At 42.5% G+C, this 21789-nt stretch overlaps 1 protein-coding gene across 1 annotated transcript in view; it reads left to right on the top strand.

Moving 5' to 3' along the window:
* Window positions 1–564: 564 nt before the first annotated feature.
* The window catches only part of LOC140357024 (uncharacterized), a 48895-nt gene continuing 27670 nt past the window's right edge, over window positions 565–21789 (top strand). Inside the window, exons 1-8 of the mRNA XM_072441999.1 lie at window positions 565–655; window positions 4767–5416; window positions 5501–5881; window positions 7150–7162; window positions 8722–8763; window positions 12389–12583; window positions 12695–12814; window positions 13682–13960. Of these exons, the coding sequence (XP_072298100.1) occupies window positions 4788–5416; window positions 5501–5881; window positions 7150–7162; window positions 8722–8763; window positions 12389–12583; window positions 12695–12814; window positions 13682–13960 (1659 nt within the window). The 5' untranslated portion in view covers window positions 565–655; window positions 4767–4787. The remainder of the gene's footprint in view (window positions 656–4766; window positions 5417–5500; window positions 5882–7149; window positions 7163–8721; window positions 8764–12388; window positions 12584–12694; window positions 12815–13681; window positions 13961–21789) is intronic.

The raw sequence follows: 21789 nt of genomic DNA, 5'->3' as shown, positions 1-21789 counted from the left end.
CATTTCCCCATGTGTGGACATTAAAGGCATATCTTATCTTATCTTGCCTCAAAGGCCGGTTTTTCTATATTATACAAACGAGAGCAGAGGGGAGAACAAGAGAGTGGAGCAGTAAGAGCCGCAGAGAGGAGGACGTTCTGACGTGTCTGAGGTTGGGACACACAGGGCTGAATGACACCCTCAGAATAATAGGGAAACATTGAACAGGGGAGTGCGAGCGCTGCAGAGTCCAAGAGACAGTGGAGCATGTCATTATTCATTGCCCGAAATATCAACAGCAAAGACAAATTGTGAGAGAGAGTATGTGAACATGGGATTAGATTTAGTATCAAGGAATGATTGCTGAACATCTCACAAGAGGTTATAGTAAAGGTACTCCTTATGTACCTTAAGTCAACAGGATCAATGGGGAGGATTTAAGGACTGTTGGGGCCTTCCCAACCCACACTCCATACCGGCCGGTGGCGGTAATGGTGGTGGCACCTTTAGTTGCGTGCCAACTGCTGATAAACAATACTAGAAGAAGAAGAAGAAGAAGAAGAAGAAGAAGAAGTACTTCCGTGAGTTAGGCGTGTATGATCTAGTGCCTGCCATGCTGCTGGACTCGCTGCTTAAACCCGCGACCTACAACGACTCCAACTCAACATAGCCGAAGGTAAGTGAAGAATGACATTATATTTGTAAAGGAATGTGTTTCCTTCACTTATATCCGGTGTTTAGGCCATAGTTTTAACTTGTTTGTGACGTTAGCTAGTCGGCTAACGCTAGTCGGCTAACGCTAGTCGGCTAACGCTAGTCGGCTAACGCTACAAACGTAAAACAACAACACTAATGAAGTGAACTCTTTTTATCGGTTCGGCTGGATGTGAAGTGAATTACTGAGAGTGTGTTTCTACTATTATTTTACATGTTTATTGCTTTTTATGAAAGATATACACGTTTTTACCGTTGTCCCAGCAACAATACATAGCTTCACGCTGACGTCGTCATCCGGGTCACTTGACCTAGTAACGGGGGCATTCAGTTTGCGAGGGGGAAACAACACCATAACTACCGCGTGTCACGTGGTTACGCAGAGCATTTGGAGCATCAGTGATTTGAACATCCCAAAACTGAGCAACTTTTTGAGATCGATCAGAATGACAGTTAGCTTACTCGGTATCAAGGTTTTGTGAGGGGGCAGTGACCCGGATGTTGTGACGTCATCTGAAGCTATGTATCGTCTCAGTAGAAGTGCATGTGACACACTGAATGGACAGTCCACTCTCGATGCACTTGGACAGATCTTCTTCTTCAAAGACAGAGAAGTCTCCTCAGGGGTCTTTCGTGTTCCTGTAAATGAATAAATCTTGTAAATGATTCATCAACTTAACTGCATTGATGACATCAGTAATAAGCCCTCACTTCCTCTGTTGTGCTGCAGTCTTTGTTTAGTGCAACGCGTACATCCATGGATTTGCTCTTCCATGACAGATGTAACCTAAAGCATTGTTTATTATTTTCTGATCGGATGTTGCATCCCGATCAGTGATCGGATATACATTTTACTCTTACTAGTTTGATCAGCGTTATACATTTCAAGCTTATTATTAGTCTCTCTCCTCCGTATAACACATGAATGGATCATGACATTTTACTGCCCACACTTTACGGCAGTTAACTTGCATCATGGATCAATCATCTGCATGTCCAGGGAATTTCGCGGACACCACACAGCAGAGAGCATCTTAACAGATTAAGGAAAAAATGCTCAATAACTGGGGCATCGACAAGCAACGAGTCGGTGTAATTTTGCGTGACAAGCGCTGCTAATATGAAGAAAGCTATGTGTGAGACGGGAGTGCGGAGTGTGCGCTGCGTCGCACATTCTGGCCATCTCTGCGTACAGAACTTGCTTTCCCAACACGGCGTGATAGACACCGTGGCTACTGCGAGGATGAGTGTAGGTCGCTTCAAACACTGGCCCCTGGCCTACTCTCGACTCGAAAACAGATGGATTTCATCAAGAAAAACATACGTTTTATTATTTAAGCCCAAGAGTATTAAGAGTGCAGTTCTGAAAAGCACATTATGGCCTTACTTTATGACACTGTTGCAATTTTAATACACTTTGTTTATTTGTTTACATGCTTCTGGGGATTTTAAGTTGAGCTGCTTTTTTATTTAATTCAAATTCTGCACTATTATTTCTTATTCAAGCTAGCTCAAAAAAGGTGCACTGTTAAAGTGTTAAAAAATAAAATAAAAACTGCGACAACCTGCATTTGTGCATTTAAATTTTTTTTTTACTGTACTTGGGAAAGAAATCCCGCACACTGTCTTACTTGCGAATAAAAATGTATTGGTAAAGAGGCAACGTTTCGGCAACTGGGCCTTCGTCAGGCAAATGGCTAACTGAGGATGGGACAGAGGTTTAAATAGGAGTGGCCTAAAAAATAGGAGTGGCCAATCACAGATGTTAAAGGTCCCATAACATGCAAAATCGACTTTTCAGAGCTTTTAACCTTCTTACATTGCTATTTGTGCTTCATATTTGTCCAGAGTGTTTTTTTGATTGATTCCCGCAGTGTTTAGCTATATTACAGACTATTTCCTTTCCACAAATCTCCAAACTGACGGGCGGTGGGGCAAGACCGCGTCATAAGGGCAAGCACGCGTCATTAGCCCCCCTCACCCCCCGCCTGCCGCCTCCCGCCCCCTTCCCCCCGGCTCCGCGCTGCTGTCTCCCTTCAAGCTCATTCCGGAGTTTTTCTGCTTCGATTTACGAGGAAACACGGCTCAAAGAGGCCCAAAACGTCATTAATGATATCGCACTCTTTACTCTTATCACAATGGTGAAGGTTTATGTGGCACTTGATGCAGCAACCGGGAAAATAAACGGAGAGAAGTTCTATCCGATACGAAAAACCAGGAAATAAGAGCGCGATGGACATAAGACTTTTTTATCCATCTCTATCTCTGTAGATAGATAGATAGATAGATAGATAGATAGATAGATAGATAGATAGATAGATAGATAGATTCTCCTCACTCATTCGCGCGGAGCTGCGCAGCGCGGAGCAGACCGCTGTGGGGCTACGTCACGGGTGGGCGGGGCACACACGCTCTCTGAGACTACGTCACGGGTTGGGCGGGGGAGCCAGATCGCTCTTCGCAAGGTTGGGGGCGAATATCAAACCAAGCCGTTTGCATTTCCGGGTTGGTGAGGGGGTCCAAGGTCTGGGTGATATTTCTTAACTATTATGTTAAGGCTGTTGCACAACCCTTATTATTACCAATTATACACTAGACTACACTAGACTACGAAACGTGAAAAAAAGCATGTTATGGCACCTTTAATCACAAAACGATAGACAAATAGTGACACCTCATGATGAATTACACATACGTCAAAAATAGTATTAATCACTATTTTTTGAAGGCCCAGTTGCCGAAACGTTGTCTCTTTACCAATACATTTTTATTTGCAAGTAAGACAGTGCGCAGGATTTCTATTATTATTATTATTATTATTATTATTTTATATATATATATATAATTCCACAAATGTTCCCAATCATTGTGTTCACACGTGCTATCACAGGCAACACAACACCGCTCTGTGACGAGTTCTTGCTGGTTTGCTCACGGCAACAAACCACACTTTTTTGTAGCTGCTGTGAACAGCTGCAAGTTCCCCGAGTTGATCTGGCGCTGTACTCACACCACGTTTGTGAAATATGTTTGCTCATGTAACGGTTATATGATTAAATCCCACGGGCGCATACATGGATGCGCCCGTGGGTAAAACAAAACTAATCAAATGTGTGGTGATTTTCATAGCTTACGATGCCCACAAATGTTTTTTTCCCCGCAGCTTTTGAGTTTGCTCTCACAATTTGACATTCTCGAAACATACGGCCAGTAAATATGCAATAAAATGTTTAAGGTCTGGTTTTCATTATTTTGAAATCCAGGTCGAGTTACCGGAAACACACATTTTTTTCTTCTTATGAAGCTCTCTCAGGTGTGAACTGTTGCCCAGTCAAGTGACCCAAACTGCCATTTTAGAGCCAATTACCTTCCCAGGAATGTTGTGTAGAAGCATTGCGACTCCTGCTGACCAATTTGTTCCATAACTAAAATATATTTTGTCTCCCCAACATTTTTCATCAGTGTTTTTGGTGTGTGTCTCTTGAAGAAGAAAACGATGTGCTTTGGTTTTAGTCGAGTCTCTCAAACCCCGAGCATTGAGAGACGCCTGCCGTGTGGGGCGGGCTGCGGCCTCATGAGTTTGAGTCCGGCTTTCACCTGTTTGCTGCATGTCGTTCCCCAGTCTCATTCCCATTTCCCACTGCACTGTCCTGTCAAAGCCTACAGGCCCAAAAAAACTCTGGAAAAAAAAGTACTCAGAATGTGAAATACAAAGGATCAAACATGACTCTCCCACTTTACCCTCATTCACACAAACACATTTAATTGTTAAATTAAATCAATGTGTTACATTCATTAAATGTTGAATGTAAACATGTTTGAATGACAGAGCTCTGGCTAGACTTGTTTGATGCTGTCGGTCCCCACCCAAAGCCAGAGCCTGTTATACTGTCCACATTCTTATAGAAACAGTAAAGTTCTGTTCGTTTCATAACTCACTGAAGCTTGTGAAAATGACTTATTTTTTTCCATGACAACACCACTCTCAATGGTGATAAGGAATTGACAAAAGTATAAGTTATTTATTTAACCCTATTATTACTTAACATCTTCTTTTTCTGTGTTCATGGCAGATCTAAAAGTCCATCAGAAGAATGGGGTTCACCTGTGACCAGTGTGGAAAGACATGGAGCTGTTCTTCTGCGCTCAAGAAACACTACAGAACTCACACAGGAGAAAAACCATACGAGTGTGACCAGTGTGGAAACAGTTTTCCTACAGCAAGAGCTCTCAAAATACACACTAGTATCCACACTGGAGAGAAATCTTACAACTGTGATGTTTGTGAGACGGCATTTTCAAGCTCAAGCTACTTAAAAAAACACATGAGAATCCACACTGGAGAGAAACCTTACAGCTGTGATGTTTGTCAGAAGACATTTTCAAGCTCAAGCTACTTAAAAAAACACATGAGAATCCACACTGGAGAGAAACCTTACTGCTGTGATGTTTGTCAGAAGACATTTTCAAGCTCAAGCAGCTTAATAACACACATGAGAGTCCACACTGGAGATAAACCTTACAGCTGTGATGTTTGTGAGAAGACATTTTCAAGCTCAAGCAGCTTAACATCACACATGAGAGTCCACACTGGAGAAAAACCTTACAGCTGTAATGTTTGTGAGACGGCATTTTCCCAGTCAAGCAGCTTAACATCACACATGAGAATCCACACTGGAGAGAAACCTTTTAAGTGTGACCAGTGTGAAAAGGCTTTTAGAACATCACCTGAGCTCTCGAATCACTACACAACCCACACAGGAATAACACTAAATGAGTGTGACCAGTGTAGAAACAGTTTTTCTACAGCAAGCGCTCTCAAAAGGCACACCAGAATCCACACTGGAGAGAAACCTTACAGCTGTGATGTTTGTGAGACGGCATTTTCCCAGTCAAGCAACTTAATAGCACACATGAGAATCCACACTGGAGAAAAACCTTACAGCTGTGATTTTTGTGAGAAGGCATTTTCAAGCTCAAGCTGCTTAATAAAACACATGAGAATCCACACTGGAGAGAAACCTTACAGCTGTGATGTTTGTCAGAAGGCATTTTTCCAGTCAGGCAACTTAACATCACACATGAGAATCCACACTGGAGAGAAACCTTACAGCTGTAATGTTTGTCAGAAGGCATTTTTCCACTCAGGCAGCTTAATAAAACACATGAGAGTCCACACTGTTGAAAAGCCTTAGCGGCTAAGGCTTTTATCAGATGCATGTGTTTTCATATCAAACGCCTGCTAATGTTCATGTTTTACCATAAATGAGCTCATCATCTGGACACTTTTTTTTTCCCCCCAACTCCTTCAAGAGTCATTCTCAATATGTGGATGTAGTCTGAGAATGCAAATATTTATTCTACTCTATGAAGGGTGTTTACAATTTCACTTGAGATTACTCTCCTTTGTATCCTAACTGTAAAGGGCTATCAAAACCCTTTTGTTAGCTGATGTTAGCTCCCTCATCACTGAGTACCTGATTAGCGTCAGAATGGACAGGGCTTTTCCCGCCCCATGGCTTCAAGACACTATTGTATGCGACCGGTATGTTTAACGTTAAATTTCTATTCAAAGAGCTCTTTCTGAACAAAATGGCCTCTGTAGGACATATGTGTCCATAGAGACCTTTAAGAGACATTACCTTTTCATAATTCAGACACTGTTGCAGAAAGCAAAGCAAAATGTTGGATGGGTGGAAGAATGTTCCCCATCCCCCATGGACCAACAACACTGTCTTCACCACACCCCCCTCCCCCCCTTTGGGTCAACACCTCTGATAAAGAACACAGAGGACACCAAATGGGTCCAAGGACCTGACCCCTGTGGAGAAGTGGAATCGTCCACTGTAACAAATCCTCTTGTTCTGCTGGATGGAAACTTTCTCAGGATGAAGTCCTTAATGACTGTATTTCACATTTAAACTGACTTAACGTTTACTGTGTGATCTAAACTTGTAAATAAATCATGCTTTAGTTTAGTTTGCCTTAAGAACTGTGTTAGAAATGTGTTTATGTCATATTTAATGTACTTGCTAATGATGTGTGGGAGGGGCTTCCATTGTCTCCCACGTCTCAGCACTGTGCTCAGAATGTCAAATCTTCGAACGCTAAACTCTGAGCAAAGACCAGCGCCACAGACGGCTCTAAGGACCCAAAGATCTCTGAGGAGGCCTTGATCCACATCTGGGCCTTCTCTTGGACACATGAGACCTGAGAGTGGCTGAAACTTGCAGAGTGGCATTAAATTGAGGTTTCATCCAGATTATTTTAGAATTAATCAAAACTTACTTTTCACGTTGATCCCAGACATAGCTGGTGTAATTAATGTGTAATTACTTGCTTTGATATTTTTGTTTATTAAACTACACAAAATCATTCTGGTTTATAGACTTTTTATTGATCTTTTTTTTTTAGAGTTATAGTTTTCAGTCAATGGATAAAGTGCTCCCTTTTCAGAAAACGAGACTCGGTAGGTATTAATGTTTTGCTGAACAAGCTTCAGATTTTGCCCTTTTTAAATTAAAATCCGAACAATAACTACCTAAAATCCTAGTCCCAGAGAATATTGTCCATAACAAACACCATGTTCAAGCACAAGGGTGTCCATCAGTGCACGTGGCACCAGGACGCATACTTCCCAACTCTCTTGGAGATATTTATTTAAAAAAATAAAAATTGACCTTTTCTACTAGCCTTTACTTTGGTAGCAAAGGCGAGCGGGGGGGGGGAGCATACGGGGGACACGGGCGCCGCCATGTTTGTTGTGATTACGCTGCTGAGCGTTTCCATCCCAGAATTCAACGCAGGTCAAATTTAATCCGAAATCTACACCATGATAGTGAACGACATGAGCGTTAAGAAAGATAGCGGCGCCAATAAGGATAAATCGACTGATGAAAATAAATACCGGTTCTACAATACATGGTTTGTTTAATATAGAAATATACTATGAAGCGTAAAGTGGGACGAATATGCATCCGATGAGTCATGTGGCTCGCCTCATTAGTGTTATTTTCGGTTAATTCTGATAAAATTTGAAATCTCCCGCATAGGGGGGCAATCTCCCATTTTTTAATGTGTTATCTCCCCCCTGGGATGGTAAATAATTTGGGAAGTATGAGGACACCCTAGGCTGGAGATCAATTATCGGTTTCGTTGTCGTGTCATCTGACCTCCGGCCACGTGTCTTGGACACTCGGGTGAAGAGAGGAGCAGAGCTGTCAACTGATCACCACCTGGTGGTGAGTTGGATCCGCTGGCGGAGGAGGAAGCTGTGCAGACACAAGCGCATTGTGAGGGTCTGTTGAGAACGTCTTGCGGAGCCCTCTGTCAGTAGGGTCTTCAACTCACACCTTCGGAACAGCTTCTCCCATTTCTTGGGGGAGGCTGGGGACATTGAGTCAGAGCGGACCATTTTCGTGACCTCCATCGTCGATGCGGCTGCTCAGAGCTGTGGTCGCAAGGTCTCAGGTGCCTGCAGGTACGGTAACGCCCGAACCCGGTGGTGGACACCGGAAGGGATGTTGTCAGGCTGAAGAAGTAGGCCTATCAGGCCTCTTTGGCTTGTAGGACTCCTGAGGCCTTTGACAGGTATCGGCTGACCAGACGAGCCGCAGCTTGTGCTGTCGCTGAGAGGAGTTTGGAGAGATCATGGAGGAGGACTACTGGTTGCCCCCAAAGAAATTCTGGAAAACCGTCCGTCGCCTCAGAAGTGGGAAGCAGTGCTTCACCAACACCGTTTACGGTGCGGGTGGAGACATGCTGACCTCGACTGGGGATGTTGTCAGGACGGTGGAAGGAATACATTGAGAACCTCCGTAATCCCACTATCACATATTCCGAAGAGGAAGCAGACTGAAGACTCTGAGGCTGACTCGTCCATCGCCCAAGCTGAAGTCATTGAGGTTGTTGGCAGACTCCTTGGTGGCAGGGCTCCTGGGGTGGATGAGATCTGCCCTGAGTACCTAAAGTTTCTGGATGTTGTAGGACTGTCTTGGCTGACACATCAAAGTGTCTCTGGACTGGCAGACCGGAGTGGTCATCCCTCCGTTCAAGAAAGGGGACCGGAGGGTGTGTTCCAACTACAAAGGGATCACACTCCTCAGTAAGGTCTGTTCCAGGGTACTGGAGAGGAGAATACGACTGATAGTCGAACCTGCAGAGTGGTTTTTGTCCCGGTCGTGGAACACTGGACCAGCTCTATACCCTCCATCGGGTGCTCGAGGGTTTTTTGGGAGTTTGCCCAACCAGTCCACATGTGCTTTGTGGATCTGGAGAAGGCTTTCAACCGTGTCCCTCGGGGTGTCCTTTGGGGGGTGCTCTGGGGCTACGGGGTCCGGGGCCCTTTGCTCAGGGCTGTCCGGTCCCTGTATGACTGGAGCAGGAGCTGTGTACATTGGAGTAAGTCAGACCTGTTCCCAGTGCGTGTTGGATGCCAGGGCATCCCTTTGTCACAGGTTCTGTTTTTTGTTTTTATGGACAGAATTTCTAGGCGCAGTCAGGGGTCGGAGGGTTTGGGGACCACAGGATTTCATCTCTGCTGTTTGCAGACGATGTTGTCCTGATGGCTCCATCAAACCCGGACCTGCAACATGCACTGGGACGGTTTGAGCCGAGTGTGAAGCGGCTGGGATGAGAATCAGCTCCAAATCCGAGGCCATGGTTCTCAACCGGAAAAAGGTGTCTTGCCCTTTCCAGGTGGGTGGGGAGTCCTTGCCCCAAGTGGAGGAGTTCAAGTATCTCGGGGTCTTGTTCACGAGTGAGGGAAGAGGGAACGTTAGATTGACAGTTGGATCGGTGCAGCGGTCTGTTGTGGTGAAGAAGGAGCTGAGTCGAAAGGCAAAGCTCTCAATTTACCGGTCAATCTACATTCCCTCACCTATGGTCATGAGGTAATATTTTGAATAATTGGTTAAATCCAACTGAACTCTTTGCTTTGAAAACCACTGCAAATATGATGACGGTTCAAAACCATGAACCATTTGCTCAATATTCAAACCCATTTTGGGCTGTATTCAAAATCAGAGCGTATTAAAAAAAAAGTCAAAATATGTCCTGTTGAGTTGTGCTGTAGACCTTTAGTCGAACAATCGATCAATGGTGTCTTTGTCAAATTCATTTTGGGTTCTTTTGAAGGATTAATATTCACAACAACAGAAAAGAATAAACAAGTGAGATACTGTGAGATTTGGGAGTGAATTATGGGTTCATTCTGTCGTTTTTCATGTAAATACACTGGTCGTTTTCTATAAAAAAAAAAAAAAATATTTGCAATAGTGTGAACTCCTGTGATCTTGTGGTGTTGTCGTTCCACTTTGGGTTAAATACATGTTCTGTTAGCAAAATATATAAAATCAATGTTGTTTTTAAGATGGGCTGAATTTGAATATTAAGTTTATTGTTGATGGTAAAAAGTTCAAACCTCAACTAACACATTTAAACACATTTCTGTTGTATTGAAATAATATTGTCTGATTATCGTTATCAGGAATTAGATAAAGATTTTTGTCACTATTTTTGGCTTAGTCTTATCATAAAGATACTAAATAGTTTTGCCCGCTTTAATCGTGTCTACTGCACGGTTTTGGCCGTAGAGGTTTAGGTTTATAGTTTTACTTCCTGTTTGTAATTTATGACATCACACTAGTGAATTACCCAGCAACCACTTTTTGATTCGACAAATAGAAATATATGAGCGCTCCTTTATTTTGTTGAATTAACATTTATAGGGTGAAAAACAGTTGTTTTGTGTAAATTATACATCTACTCTGGCTGGACCCTAATGTGATGTCACTTCCTGTCATTTTCTATAGATTTGTTTGTACTTTTCCTTGCATATAGCCGCTCGATCGGTGTAAAACTATGGTTCATATGTACAACAGATACAGACACACCAAATAAAAACCTGTAACGTGCCCTTTGAACTAGGGACTGTTGAATGTGGTGTCGATGAGTCTCGCAGGCCTGTTTGAATAGAACGGTTTGGCGTCTTGATTGTGTGTTACAAAGTTGCGTGTCTCTCATGTAACGCGCCTGAGCAGACGTTCAGCCCAGCGCTTCCGTTTTGCAGCGTATAAGGAAGAAAACTGTCTGGATGTTGCCAGAGCCCATTATTATAACACTTTCCGAGCCGGGCCACGTGACAGATGATTGAACGCTTTTCTTTCAACACTGACGATTTCAGTTTGAGTTGAGTTTGTCTTATTAAAAGCAGACTGACTTTTAACACAAAAAATAGTCACATTTCTTTCTCCATTTTGCTAAAGGTGTGATTTTTGTTTGTCTCACTATTAAATCTGCAAGTGAAAAGTAACGTTAAGGCTCAATTATTGAAAAAAAAATGACAATCACAGTTATTAAAACCATAACTGTAATCACGATTATTCAAACAATTATTGGTTTTAGAGCAGGGATGTCAAATTTTACCGTTTTGATTAAATATCACGATTTAATGATTGATCACGATTATTGAGACTGTGACCAAACAACAGTGACAGTGAATTTCCCTGGGAGCGCCCCGGGTTTTTGCCTCTGTGACACAAGCGGTGTGCTTGGCCTGCCGATACCTGTCAACGGCCTTAGGAGTCCCATAAGCAGAAGAAACCTTATCCCTTACGCCATCCCGTACTTCCGGCGTCCACCACCAGATTCGGGGGTTGCCGCCTTCCTAGATTTTTAAAGATGAATATTCATTAAAAACCTATAAAGGGTTAATTTGAAAAAGTAAAAAGTGTGTATGATACCTGGAGACAAAAAGTACTAAAAAAAAACTTAGATTTGACTTTCTAGTTTACCTGATTTAGAAGCTATTAAATTGTATTATTATTATCTAATTAGGGTTGAATTGAAAAAAGTACAAGGTGTGCTTGATACCTAGAAATTAAACCTACTATAAAAGACAGTAGAAGCTATTGAAAGAATTCCTTGTTTTTTGAAGGTGAATATTCATAAACTGCCTGTCCTGATAACGAGACTGTGACTGGGGCTTAGCATCGGACCTCTTCTTGACTGGAAAACATCATAATGGCCAATGTGAAACCTGTGGAAAAGAAGAAACTGTCCCCCATGTTTTAATGGAGTGTAACAGGTTTGCAGTTCAGAGGAGATCACTTTTGTCCCACTTCTTTGATCTGGGGTTTAAATCTGTGTCAGTGAAGACTTTGCTTGTCCCCTCTTTGCATCAGCAGGTGTACAGAGCGTCATAACGGACTATCACCAGTGAGAGGCAGCAGTGCTCTGTGTGGTGCGTAGTCTGCCGGAAATACATTGTTACCTGCCTGGCTGGCCCCTTGAAGAGAGAGGGTGGCATTGTGGGTAGCCGGAAGTGTCTTGTTGTTTTTGGGTCTGTTTTTCGATGTTTTTTCGTCGCGCGCGTGTCTGCCACCGCTGATCCGCATGTCCTGCCTTCCGCTTCATGTAACCAAATAAAATCGTGTTGCAACGAGTACTATGCCTGCTCAGCCTCTGTACCACGGTTAGGAGTTTACTGGGCAGGGGAAGTATTAATAAATCCGGAGGTGGAAATAAATTTGGCCACGTCCCGGAAGGGACCTGCGCGCTAATGTATAGCTTACATAGAGATATCGTTCTACTGACGCGCGCAGATCTCTATTGGTGGTGCGGAGGCAAAGTGCTTCACCATGCATTATACGGCAAGAATGAAGGTCCTTGTGCCCTAGTATCTCTCATTGTGCAGGCAGTCGTGTTTCCCATGACAGCTAACGACATTTTGCAGTGGGCTGATTCTCCTGTCCGGATGGCAGAGAACCCACTGCGTCCCATGAGATCGGTAGGGAAATCCACTCCCTGGCTGAGTGAAGCTGACCCAACCTACGTCGATGCCATAGGAGTCCCACGGGGTGTACCAGACGAGTATAAAATCAGTAATCAAGTGGCCGCAGGATTTGAATCATTCTTTTGCCCGTGGTGTACTATAAATAAAAACGTTGATAGAATTAATTACATCCATTATAATATTCAGAAACTGGGTAATTTTTCCCAGGAAGGGTTCACTGCTGTACACGAGCAGCTAGCCGCTACCTCTCTGATGGCCTTCCAGAATCGTATAGCCTTGGACATGCTCTTGGCAGAGAAAGGCGGGATTTGCGCCATGATACGGGAGGTGCAATGTTGTACTTTTATACCGAATAACACACGCGAAGGGGGCCGTTTGACCCAGGTTGTTGACGGATTACGCACACTAAATAGAAAGATGAAAAAGCATTCGGGGGTAGACACATCCATGTGGGATTCATGGATGAATTATTTTGGTAAATGGAAAGGGTTAATGTTGTCTGTGATACTCTCCCTCGCCGTTTTCCTGGCCATCCTGGTCTTGTGTGGCTATGGCTGCATACCCTGTATCAAGACCCTCATGGTGTCTTACCCACCTGGTGGAACGAACGATCGACGGCTTTGTGGCTCAGGCAGGAGGAGGTCAGTATATGTTGATATGTTGGTGCCAAAGGAAGATGCTGTCCTCCCGGAGGAAGAGGAATGTTATCTACTCTAACCTTTCCCTTTGTCTAGTGTGCTGCGCTGTGCTTTATTTTTCAGAGTTGTCTGGTGAGCCGAACAATGGGAAAGTTTTGCAGTTCTGTAGTAGACATGTTTATATTGATGCACGGTTTTCTCACCAGTGATGGTTTGGTTCTATGTGAATTATTTGATTATATATGGGTTCTGATTGTGATCTCCTTCAGATATCAACAGGGGGAATGAAGTATATTGATTATGCTACTATGTTTGTTACTTATGCTCATGTATCGCTTCATTCTTCTGCCCAGTCCAGATGAAGGGAGATCGGAGGGTCGGAAAAGAGTAGTGAGAGAGCAGAATAATCCTAAAGTAATCCTTCAATTTAAAACTGAGAGTGAGTTAGGAAAAATTGGAATCTTGGCGCTGTCAAGGGAGATAAAGAAGATATTGGGGGATGTAGCATTTGCCAGTGTTGAGAGATGGTAATCTACTGATTGTGTGTGATTCGGAGGCGCAGAAAAACTCAGCAATGCAGAAAAGTAGCATTGGAAAGATGGCTGTAAGTGAGTTTAAGGTTGTTGGAGAAAGGAAAGGAGCACGTGGAGTAGTCACAGGAATCCCCCTGGATGAAGATCTGGATAAGTTTAAAAACAGTTTGGGTGCAGGGGTGGATTCTGTTAAGAGATTGATGAGATGGAGTGATGGCCAAAGAATTCAGAGCATGTCGGTTTTATTGGAATTTAAAGATGTGCTTCCTGAGAGAGTGAAGGTCGGCTGTTTGAGTTTCCTGGTAAGAGAATATGTCCCTCCTCCACTCCGGTGCTACAAGTGTCAGCTTTATGGCCACATAGCAGCGGTGTATAGAGGGAAGCAGAAATGTTTAAAATGTGGAGGTGAACATAAGATTGAAGAATGTGAGGAAAATGCTCAGATTAAGTGCTGTAATTGTGGGGGACAGCACACTGCGACGTTTGGTGGATGTGAGGTAAGAAAGAAAGCTGTACAAATTGAAAAGGTAAAAATGTTGAATAACATCTCGTATGCAGAAGCTGCAACGAAGGTCCAAATACAGAAACGAGGAAACACTGCTGACACCAGTGTTGTTCCAAAAAGAGGAGGAACAAGTATAGTACTTGCTGTTGATGACTTGGTAGTATTTTTGTCTTATGTGATAAATTGCTCTGAACAAGTCAAACGTAAACCAGACAAAGCTAAGATGATAGTAGAGGGGGCGGAGAAATTCCTGGGTGCTAAAGGTATCTCTTGGGAGCTAATGAACAAAAGGTTAGAGGGGAACAGTAAGGCAGGAGGAGAAACAAGTGAGAAGACCTGATTATACTGCAGTGGAATGCCAGGAGTCTCATTGCAAATGGACAGGAATTTAAAGGATATGTACAAGATAGTAAGGTGAAACCGGATGTCATTTGTGTTCAAGAAACCTGGCTAAAGCCAACATTAGATTTTGTTATTAGAGGGTACGAGTGTGTTCGAAGGGATAGGCAAGGAGGAAATGGTGGAGGATGTGCAATATTTATCAGGAATGGGATCAGTATAGAGTTTTAAGTAAAGGGAAATAATTATAATTCATTGTGATAGAAGTGTGGGGGAGAGTTCTTCTATTAAGAGTGCTTTTTAAACTTCCTATAAGTTATCTATCCTTTTCCTCTGAATCTACCTGCGTTGCAACAACAAAATTTCCCCATGTGTGGACAAAAAAGGAATATCTTATCTCATCTTAAGCGTTTAACACTGGAGGGTCTGCAGGATTTTATGGTTCATCTTGAGGGCAAATCTACATGTTGTGGTGATTTTAATGCTCATAGTACGTTGTGGGCATAATGATGAGAATGGGTTGGTGATAGAGGATTTAATGGATATGAAGGGTCTTGTATGTTTGAATGACGGGAGTGGAACTAGATTTAATGCAAGGAATGGAACAGAATCAGCACATCATATTGCTGGGATGAGCACCTGGGTCGTTGATAAGGAGTGATCACTACCCAATAAAAACAGATAAGTTTTAATTATGAGAGTGCACGGAAGGAATAAGTAGGTGGTGTTTTAAAGGAATAGACTGGAATAAATTCAGGGTCATTTGTGAAAATGAAATGGAGAAAGTAAACGTGGATGTAAACTTCTTTGTGTCTTGCGATTGTGAGAGCAGCAAAGCAGACAATAAGGAAGAGCAAAGGTAAGCAAAACCGAAAGGAGAGTCTAAGGACAGAGGACCCTGGGACATCGTCCCTCGCCACCACAGACATTGTCTGACTCCCTCGCCACCACAGACATTGTCTGACTCCCTCGCCACCACAGACATTGTTGATTCATTTCTCCCTGTGGCCCTCAGAGGCAACTGTTGTTGTGATTTTGGGCCTTACAAAAAAAGAAAAAAAAAAAAAAAAGAAAAAAAAAAGAAAAGAAAGAAAGATTGTCCCTTGGTGGTCTGAAGAATGCACAAATGCCATTCGAGCGAGGAATAAAGCATTTAAAGTATTGAAAAGAAATGATTGTTTTCAAAATTATATTGATTATAAAAAGAAAATAGCAATGGTAAAAAGAACGGTAAAAGGAGAAAGAGTATTGGAGAGGTTACTGTGACACGCTTGGTAGACAATCATCGGTAGGTCAGGTTTGGGGAACAATTAAAAGAATGGCTGGTATTAATAAAAGTTTTAGTTACCCAGTGATGAAAAATGGAGAAGAAGTAGTTCTAGATAATGCAAATAAAGCTGAGTTGTTAGCTAGGCAATATGTAAAAGTTAATAGTCGGGAAAATCTGAGTGTAGAGGAAAAGAGAGCAAGAAGAAAGATTGTGGGAAATAACACCAATAGATTAGATGATATCAGTGACTATGATAGTGCAATTAATGTTGAATTTACAATGAAGGAACTCAATGACGCTTTAAATAAGTATGAAAAGATGAAGTTATTGTATGTTGAAGAACCTCAGTGGAAAAAGTAAAGCCTTAATTTTACAGTTGTATAATAAAGTGTGGATGGAGAATTCCTACCAGACCAGTAGAAGGAGGCAGTAATAGTACCAAATTGTAAACCAGGTAAGGATCCCAGCTTGGCAGTGAGCTATAGACCTAGAGCCTTGACATCGCATGTAGGGAAACTAATGGAAAAAATGATCAATGAAAGACTATGCTATATTTTGGAAAAAAATGAAATGATTAAAAGCCACCAGTCTGGATTTAGGAAAGGCAGGAGTACAATAGACCCAGCAGTTATTTTGGAGCATGAAATTAGAAAAGCCCAAGTGAATAAGGAGTGTGTTGTTGCAGTATTTTTTGACATTGAAAAAGCTGATGATATGATGTGGAGGGAGGGGCTAATTATAAGGTTGCATCAGATGGGAATAAGAGGCAAGATGTTAGGATGGGTTAGGAATTTTTTGGTAGGAATATTTCAGTGCGTGTGGGGAAAGATTTTAGCTCAAAGTATGACATCAAAAATGGTACGCCACAGGGGAGTGTAGTGGGCCCGGTGCTGTTTTCTATTATGAATAATGAAATATTTTGTAATGTGGAAGGCCCTATAGGGGTCTCTCTTTTTGCAGATGATGGAGTAATGTGGAAGAGAGGTAGAAATATTGAATATACTGGGGGGAAATTGCAACAAGCCAAACATAAAGTGGAAACATGGACAATTAAGTGGGGATTTAGATTTTCTGTAAATAAGACAAAAACAATGTTTTTTACGAGTGTGAGTTTAAGTATTTGGGGTTGTGGTTTGACACTATATTGACATGGGGAGTGCATATAAGTAAAACAGTAGAGAAGTGTAAAAAAGTTGTAAACATTATGAGGTGCTTGAGAGGACGGGAGTGGGGACGGGAGTGGGGAGCTAGCCGGAAATGCCTGAAGGTAATATATATGGCTCTGATCAGATCATCGATTGACTATGGGTGTATTGTATATTGCTCAGCTTCAAGGAGTAATCTAAAAAAATTAGATATAGTTCAGAACCAAGCTTTAAGAGTGTGTTGTGGGGCGATGAGGTCAACTCCAGTAGATGCACTCCAAGTTGAAAAGGGGGAGATGCCTCTAGATAGCAGAAGAGAGCAGATGATTCTAACATATTGGGTTAATTTACAAGGACATAGTGTAAGCCACCCAGGACTAAATGTACTAAAACCATGTCAGGAAAAAGAAAAAGCACAGTTCACCAGCTTTGGGTGGATAGGAGAGAGTGAAGCTCAAATAAATAGGAATTAACCAGCTGAACGTGAGCCCGACAGTTCCAAACTCTAATGTCCCTCCATGGTTTCTGAAAGAGCCTGGGGTAGATCTGAGTTTGTTGAGAAGAAAGAAATGTAGTAGTGTTAATGTGAACTTTACCATTATTATTAGTATTATTTGTCTTATACCTGCTACTTTTATTTCTATTATTAGGCCCGAGAACCACAAGCTGGCGAGAGGCCTATTAATCTCGTAAGGCCGTGCGAAGCACGGCTGCGAAAGTGCACACGTAGTGCGCACGAAATCGAGCGCGAAGCACTCGCCCACTTCCAAACACTCACTAACGCACTCCTTCACTCATGCACGCCCCGTGCATACTAATTAGTAGTAGGAAAATGGAACATTACCGTTGTAAACGGGCGAAGCCCGTGCAAAAGTGCGCACTAAACGCGGTCGTCATCCCCATATAAAGCACTCATTTGCGCTAAGTACCTCACGAATACGTTCCCCATCTCTTGCATGTTCCGTGCATTTAAGCATGTAATGCAAAAATTTAACATTATTACTGTATAGAGGGCAAAAAACACAAAGTGGGCGGAGCCCACTCAAAATCAACGAAAGTACCCGTCAGTGACCAGGGACCCACACCATGAGGTAGGAAAGCGCGAGCGCTTTCCGAAAATGTATAGTTTATGATATTTGAAAAATGGGAAACATTGTTTTCGCATCGGAATATTATTCTTTCTTCTTCTTCTTCTTCTTCTTCTTCTTCTTCTCGGGACCAACCCCCCTATTTTTCACCCAGTGAACATTGATGAAAAGTCACAAAAATTTGCACACCTCTAAAAATCGTGCCTCTCTACATTCTGGCTATTTCCCTTTTCTAAAATAAAAAAATTGGCGCGTCAGCGCCCCCAAATGTACCAAAAATGCATTGAGAGATGGGAAATGACCCAAAAAAAATCTGATCGTAGAATCATGAAATTTGGCGCAGAGGTAGATGGTGACAAGAGAAGTAAAAACTATTACTGCGGCAACGCCGTCCGCCCAACCAAATGTCGGCCATATTGCTTCAAAAATGGCTAAACATGACTTCGGAGTTTTTCCAAACGTCGTACTTTTACGAACTCCTCCCAGGGCGTTGGCCCTAAAAAGCTGAAATTTGGTGAAAATGCTACTGAGGAGTGGGACATCAAAAGCTATCCAAATGACATTGACCCTGTCACGGTCTCTGTGCGGCGAAGCCGCAAACTGTAGCAAGAATTTCAGAAATCTCCAAAATTTTACATTTCTGCCGTTTGCGCAGATAAAGTCCGAATTGCGTCAAATTAGAATCAGTTGTTAAACTCTTTGCCCTAAACCTACTAGAAGTGAAATAAATCAATTTGGAGCCACAGCGCCCCCTACAGATTTCATATGGAGGTTAAATATTTAGTTTTGCGAAATTATATGAAATTTGACACACAACTCAATTTTGGCCCCATCAAAAAAGTCAATGAGACCCATGTCATAATTGTTATGGCGTTGCCGTAACGATGACCGAAACCTTCCATGTTATTCCAATGGGGAAATCGCCAGAACATGTTTACACTTTAGACTTTCACAAACTCCTCTTAGGGCGTCAGCCCTATTAACCTGAAATTTGGTGAGACTCATCTTCAGGGGTGGACCATCAAAAGTTATCCACATTTTTATTCTAAGAGTCACGGTGTCTGTGCGGCAAAGCTGCACATTTTGCCAAGAATTCAAAATAAAATTGCTTTTTGATGGTAAAACAAAGGGGAGAAGATGTGACAGCGTCACAGATTCAGCAGTAGGCGTAATAAAAGGACAATTGGGGCGCGTTAGCGCCCCCTCCTCTTGCGGCGTGGCGGCAGCGTGGCGAGGGCCGATCATTGCCGCTTGCGGCTATATTTATTATTATTATTATTATTATTATTATTTTATCTTTATTTTTATTTTTCTTCCCTCCATTCCCTATTAAGATATGAGAGGACCTGTTTACAAGGTTTTGTTAAAATAGTTTTTGTTTATAAGAGTTCTTCTATTAAGAGTGTTTTTTTTAACTTCCTATAAGTTATCTGTCCTTTCCCCCTGTATCTACTGTGTTGTAACACCCACATTTCCCCATGTGTGGACATTAAAGGCATATCTTATCTTATCTTGCCTCAAAGGCCGGTTTTTCTATATTATACAAACGAGAGCAGAGGGGAGAACAAGAGAGTGGAGCAGTAAGAGCCGCAGAGAGGAGGACGTTCTGACGTGTCTGAGGTTGGGACACACAGGGCTGAATGACACCCTCAGAATAATAGGGAAACATTGAACAGGGGAGTGCGAGCGCTGCAGAGTCCAAGAGACAGTGGAGCATGTCATTATTCATTGCCCGAAATATCAACAGCAAAGACAAATTGTGAGAGAGAGTATGTGAACATGGGATTAGATTTAGTATCAAGGAATGATTGCTGAACATCTCACAAGAGGTTATAGTAAAGGTACTCCTTATGTACCTTAAGTCAACAGGATCAATGGGGAGGATTTAAGGACTGTTGGGGCCTTCCCAACCCACACTCCATACCGGCCGGTGGCGGTAATGGTGGTGGCACCTTTAGTTGCGTGCCAACTGCTGATAAACAATACTAGAAGAAGAAGAAGTACTTCCGTGAGTTAGGCGTGTATGATCTAGTGCCTGCCATGCTGCTGGACTCGCTGCTTAAACCCGCGACCTACAACGACTCCAACTCAACATAGCCGAAGGTGAGTGAAGAATGACATAATATTTGTAAAGGAATGTGTTTCCTTCACTTATATCCGGCGTTTAGGCCATAGTTTTAACTTGTTTGTGACGTTAGCTAGTCGGCTAACGCTAGTCGGCTAACGCTAGTCGGCTAACGCTAGTCGGCTAACGCTACAAACGTAAAACAACAACACTAATGAAGTGAACTCTTTTTATCGGTTCGGCTGGATGTGAAGTGAATTACTGAGAGTGTGTTTCTACTATTATTTTACATGTTTATTGCTTTTTATGAAAGATATACACGTTTTTACCGTTGTCCCAGCAACGATACATAGCTTCACGCTGACGTCGTCATCCGGGTCACTTGACCTAGTAACGGGGGCATTCAGTTTGCGAGGGGGAAACAACACCATAACTACCGCGTGTCACGTGGTTACGCAGAGCATTTGGAGCATCAGTGATTTGAACATCCCAAAACTGAGCAACTTTTTGAGATTGATCAGAATGACAGTTAGCTTACTCGGTATCAAGGTTTTGTGAGGGGGCAGTGACCCGGATGTTGTGACGTCATCTGAAGCTATGTATCGTCTCAGTAGAAGTGCATGTGACACACTGAATGGACAGTCCACTCTCGATGCACTTGGACAGATCCTTCTTCTTCAAAGACAGAGAAGTCTCCTCGGGGGTCTTTCGTGTTCCTGTAAATGAATAAATCTTGTAAATGATTCATCAACTTAACTGCATTGATGACATCAGTAATAAGCCCTCACTTCCTCTGTTGTGCTGCAGTCTTTGTTTAGTGCAACGCGTACATCCATGGATTTGCTCTTCCATGACAGATGTAACCTAAAGCATTGTTTATTATTTTCTGATCGGATGTTGCATCCCGATCAGTGATCGGATATACATTTTACTCTTACTAGTTTGATCAGCGTTATACATTTCAAGCTTATTATTAGTCTCTCTCCTCCGTATAACACATGAATGGATCATGACATTTTACTGCCCACACTTTACGGCAGTTAACTTGCATCATGGATCAATCATCCGCATGTCCAGGGAATTTCGCGGACACCACACAGCAGAGAGCATCTTAACAGATTAAGGAAAAAATGCTCAATAACTGGGGCATCGACAAGCAACGGGTCGGTGTAATTTTGCGTGACAAGCGCTGCTAATATGAAGAAAGCTATGTGTGAGACGGGAGTGCGGAGTGTGCGCTGCGTCGCACATTCTGGCCATCTCTGCGTACAGAACTTGCTTTCCCAACACGGCGTGATAGACACCGTGGCTACTGCGAGGATGAGTGTAGGTCGCTTCAAACACTGGCCCCTGGCCTACTCTCGACTCGACAACAGATGGATTTCATCAAGAAAAACATACGTTTTATTATTTAAGCCCAAGAGTATTAAGAGTGCAGTTCTGAAAAGCACATTATGGCCTTACTTTATGACACTGTTGCAATTTTAATACACTTTGTTTATTTGTTTACATGCTTCTGGGGATTTTAAGTTGAGCTGCTTTTTTATTTAATTCAAATTCTGCACTATTGTTTCTTATTCAAGCTACCTCAAAAAAGGTGCACTGTTAAAGTGTTAAAAAAATAAAATAAAAACTGCAACAACCTGCATTTGTGCATTTAAAAAAAAAAGTTACTGTACTAGGGAAAGAAATCCCGCACACTGTCTTACTTGCGGATAA

This window comes from Eucyclogobius newberryi, unplaced genomic scaffold, assembly GCF_026437365.1.
Source record: "Eucyclogobius newberryi isolate DKJ021-1_F unplaced genomic scaffold, fEucNew1.0.hap1 SCAF_121, whole genome shotgun sequence".
In the NCBI taxonomy this organism is placed as follows: Eukaryota; Metazoa; Chordata; class Actinopteri; order Gobiiformes; family Gobiidae; genus Eucyclogobius; species Eucyclogobius newberryi.
This window is presented reverse-complemented; position numbering and strand designations above follow the sequence as displayed.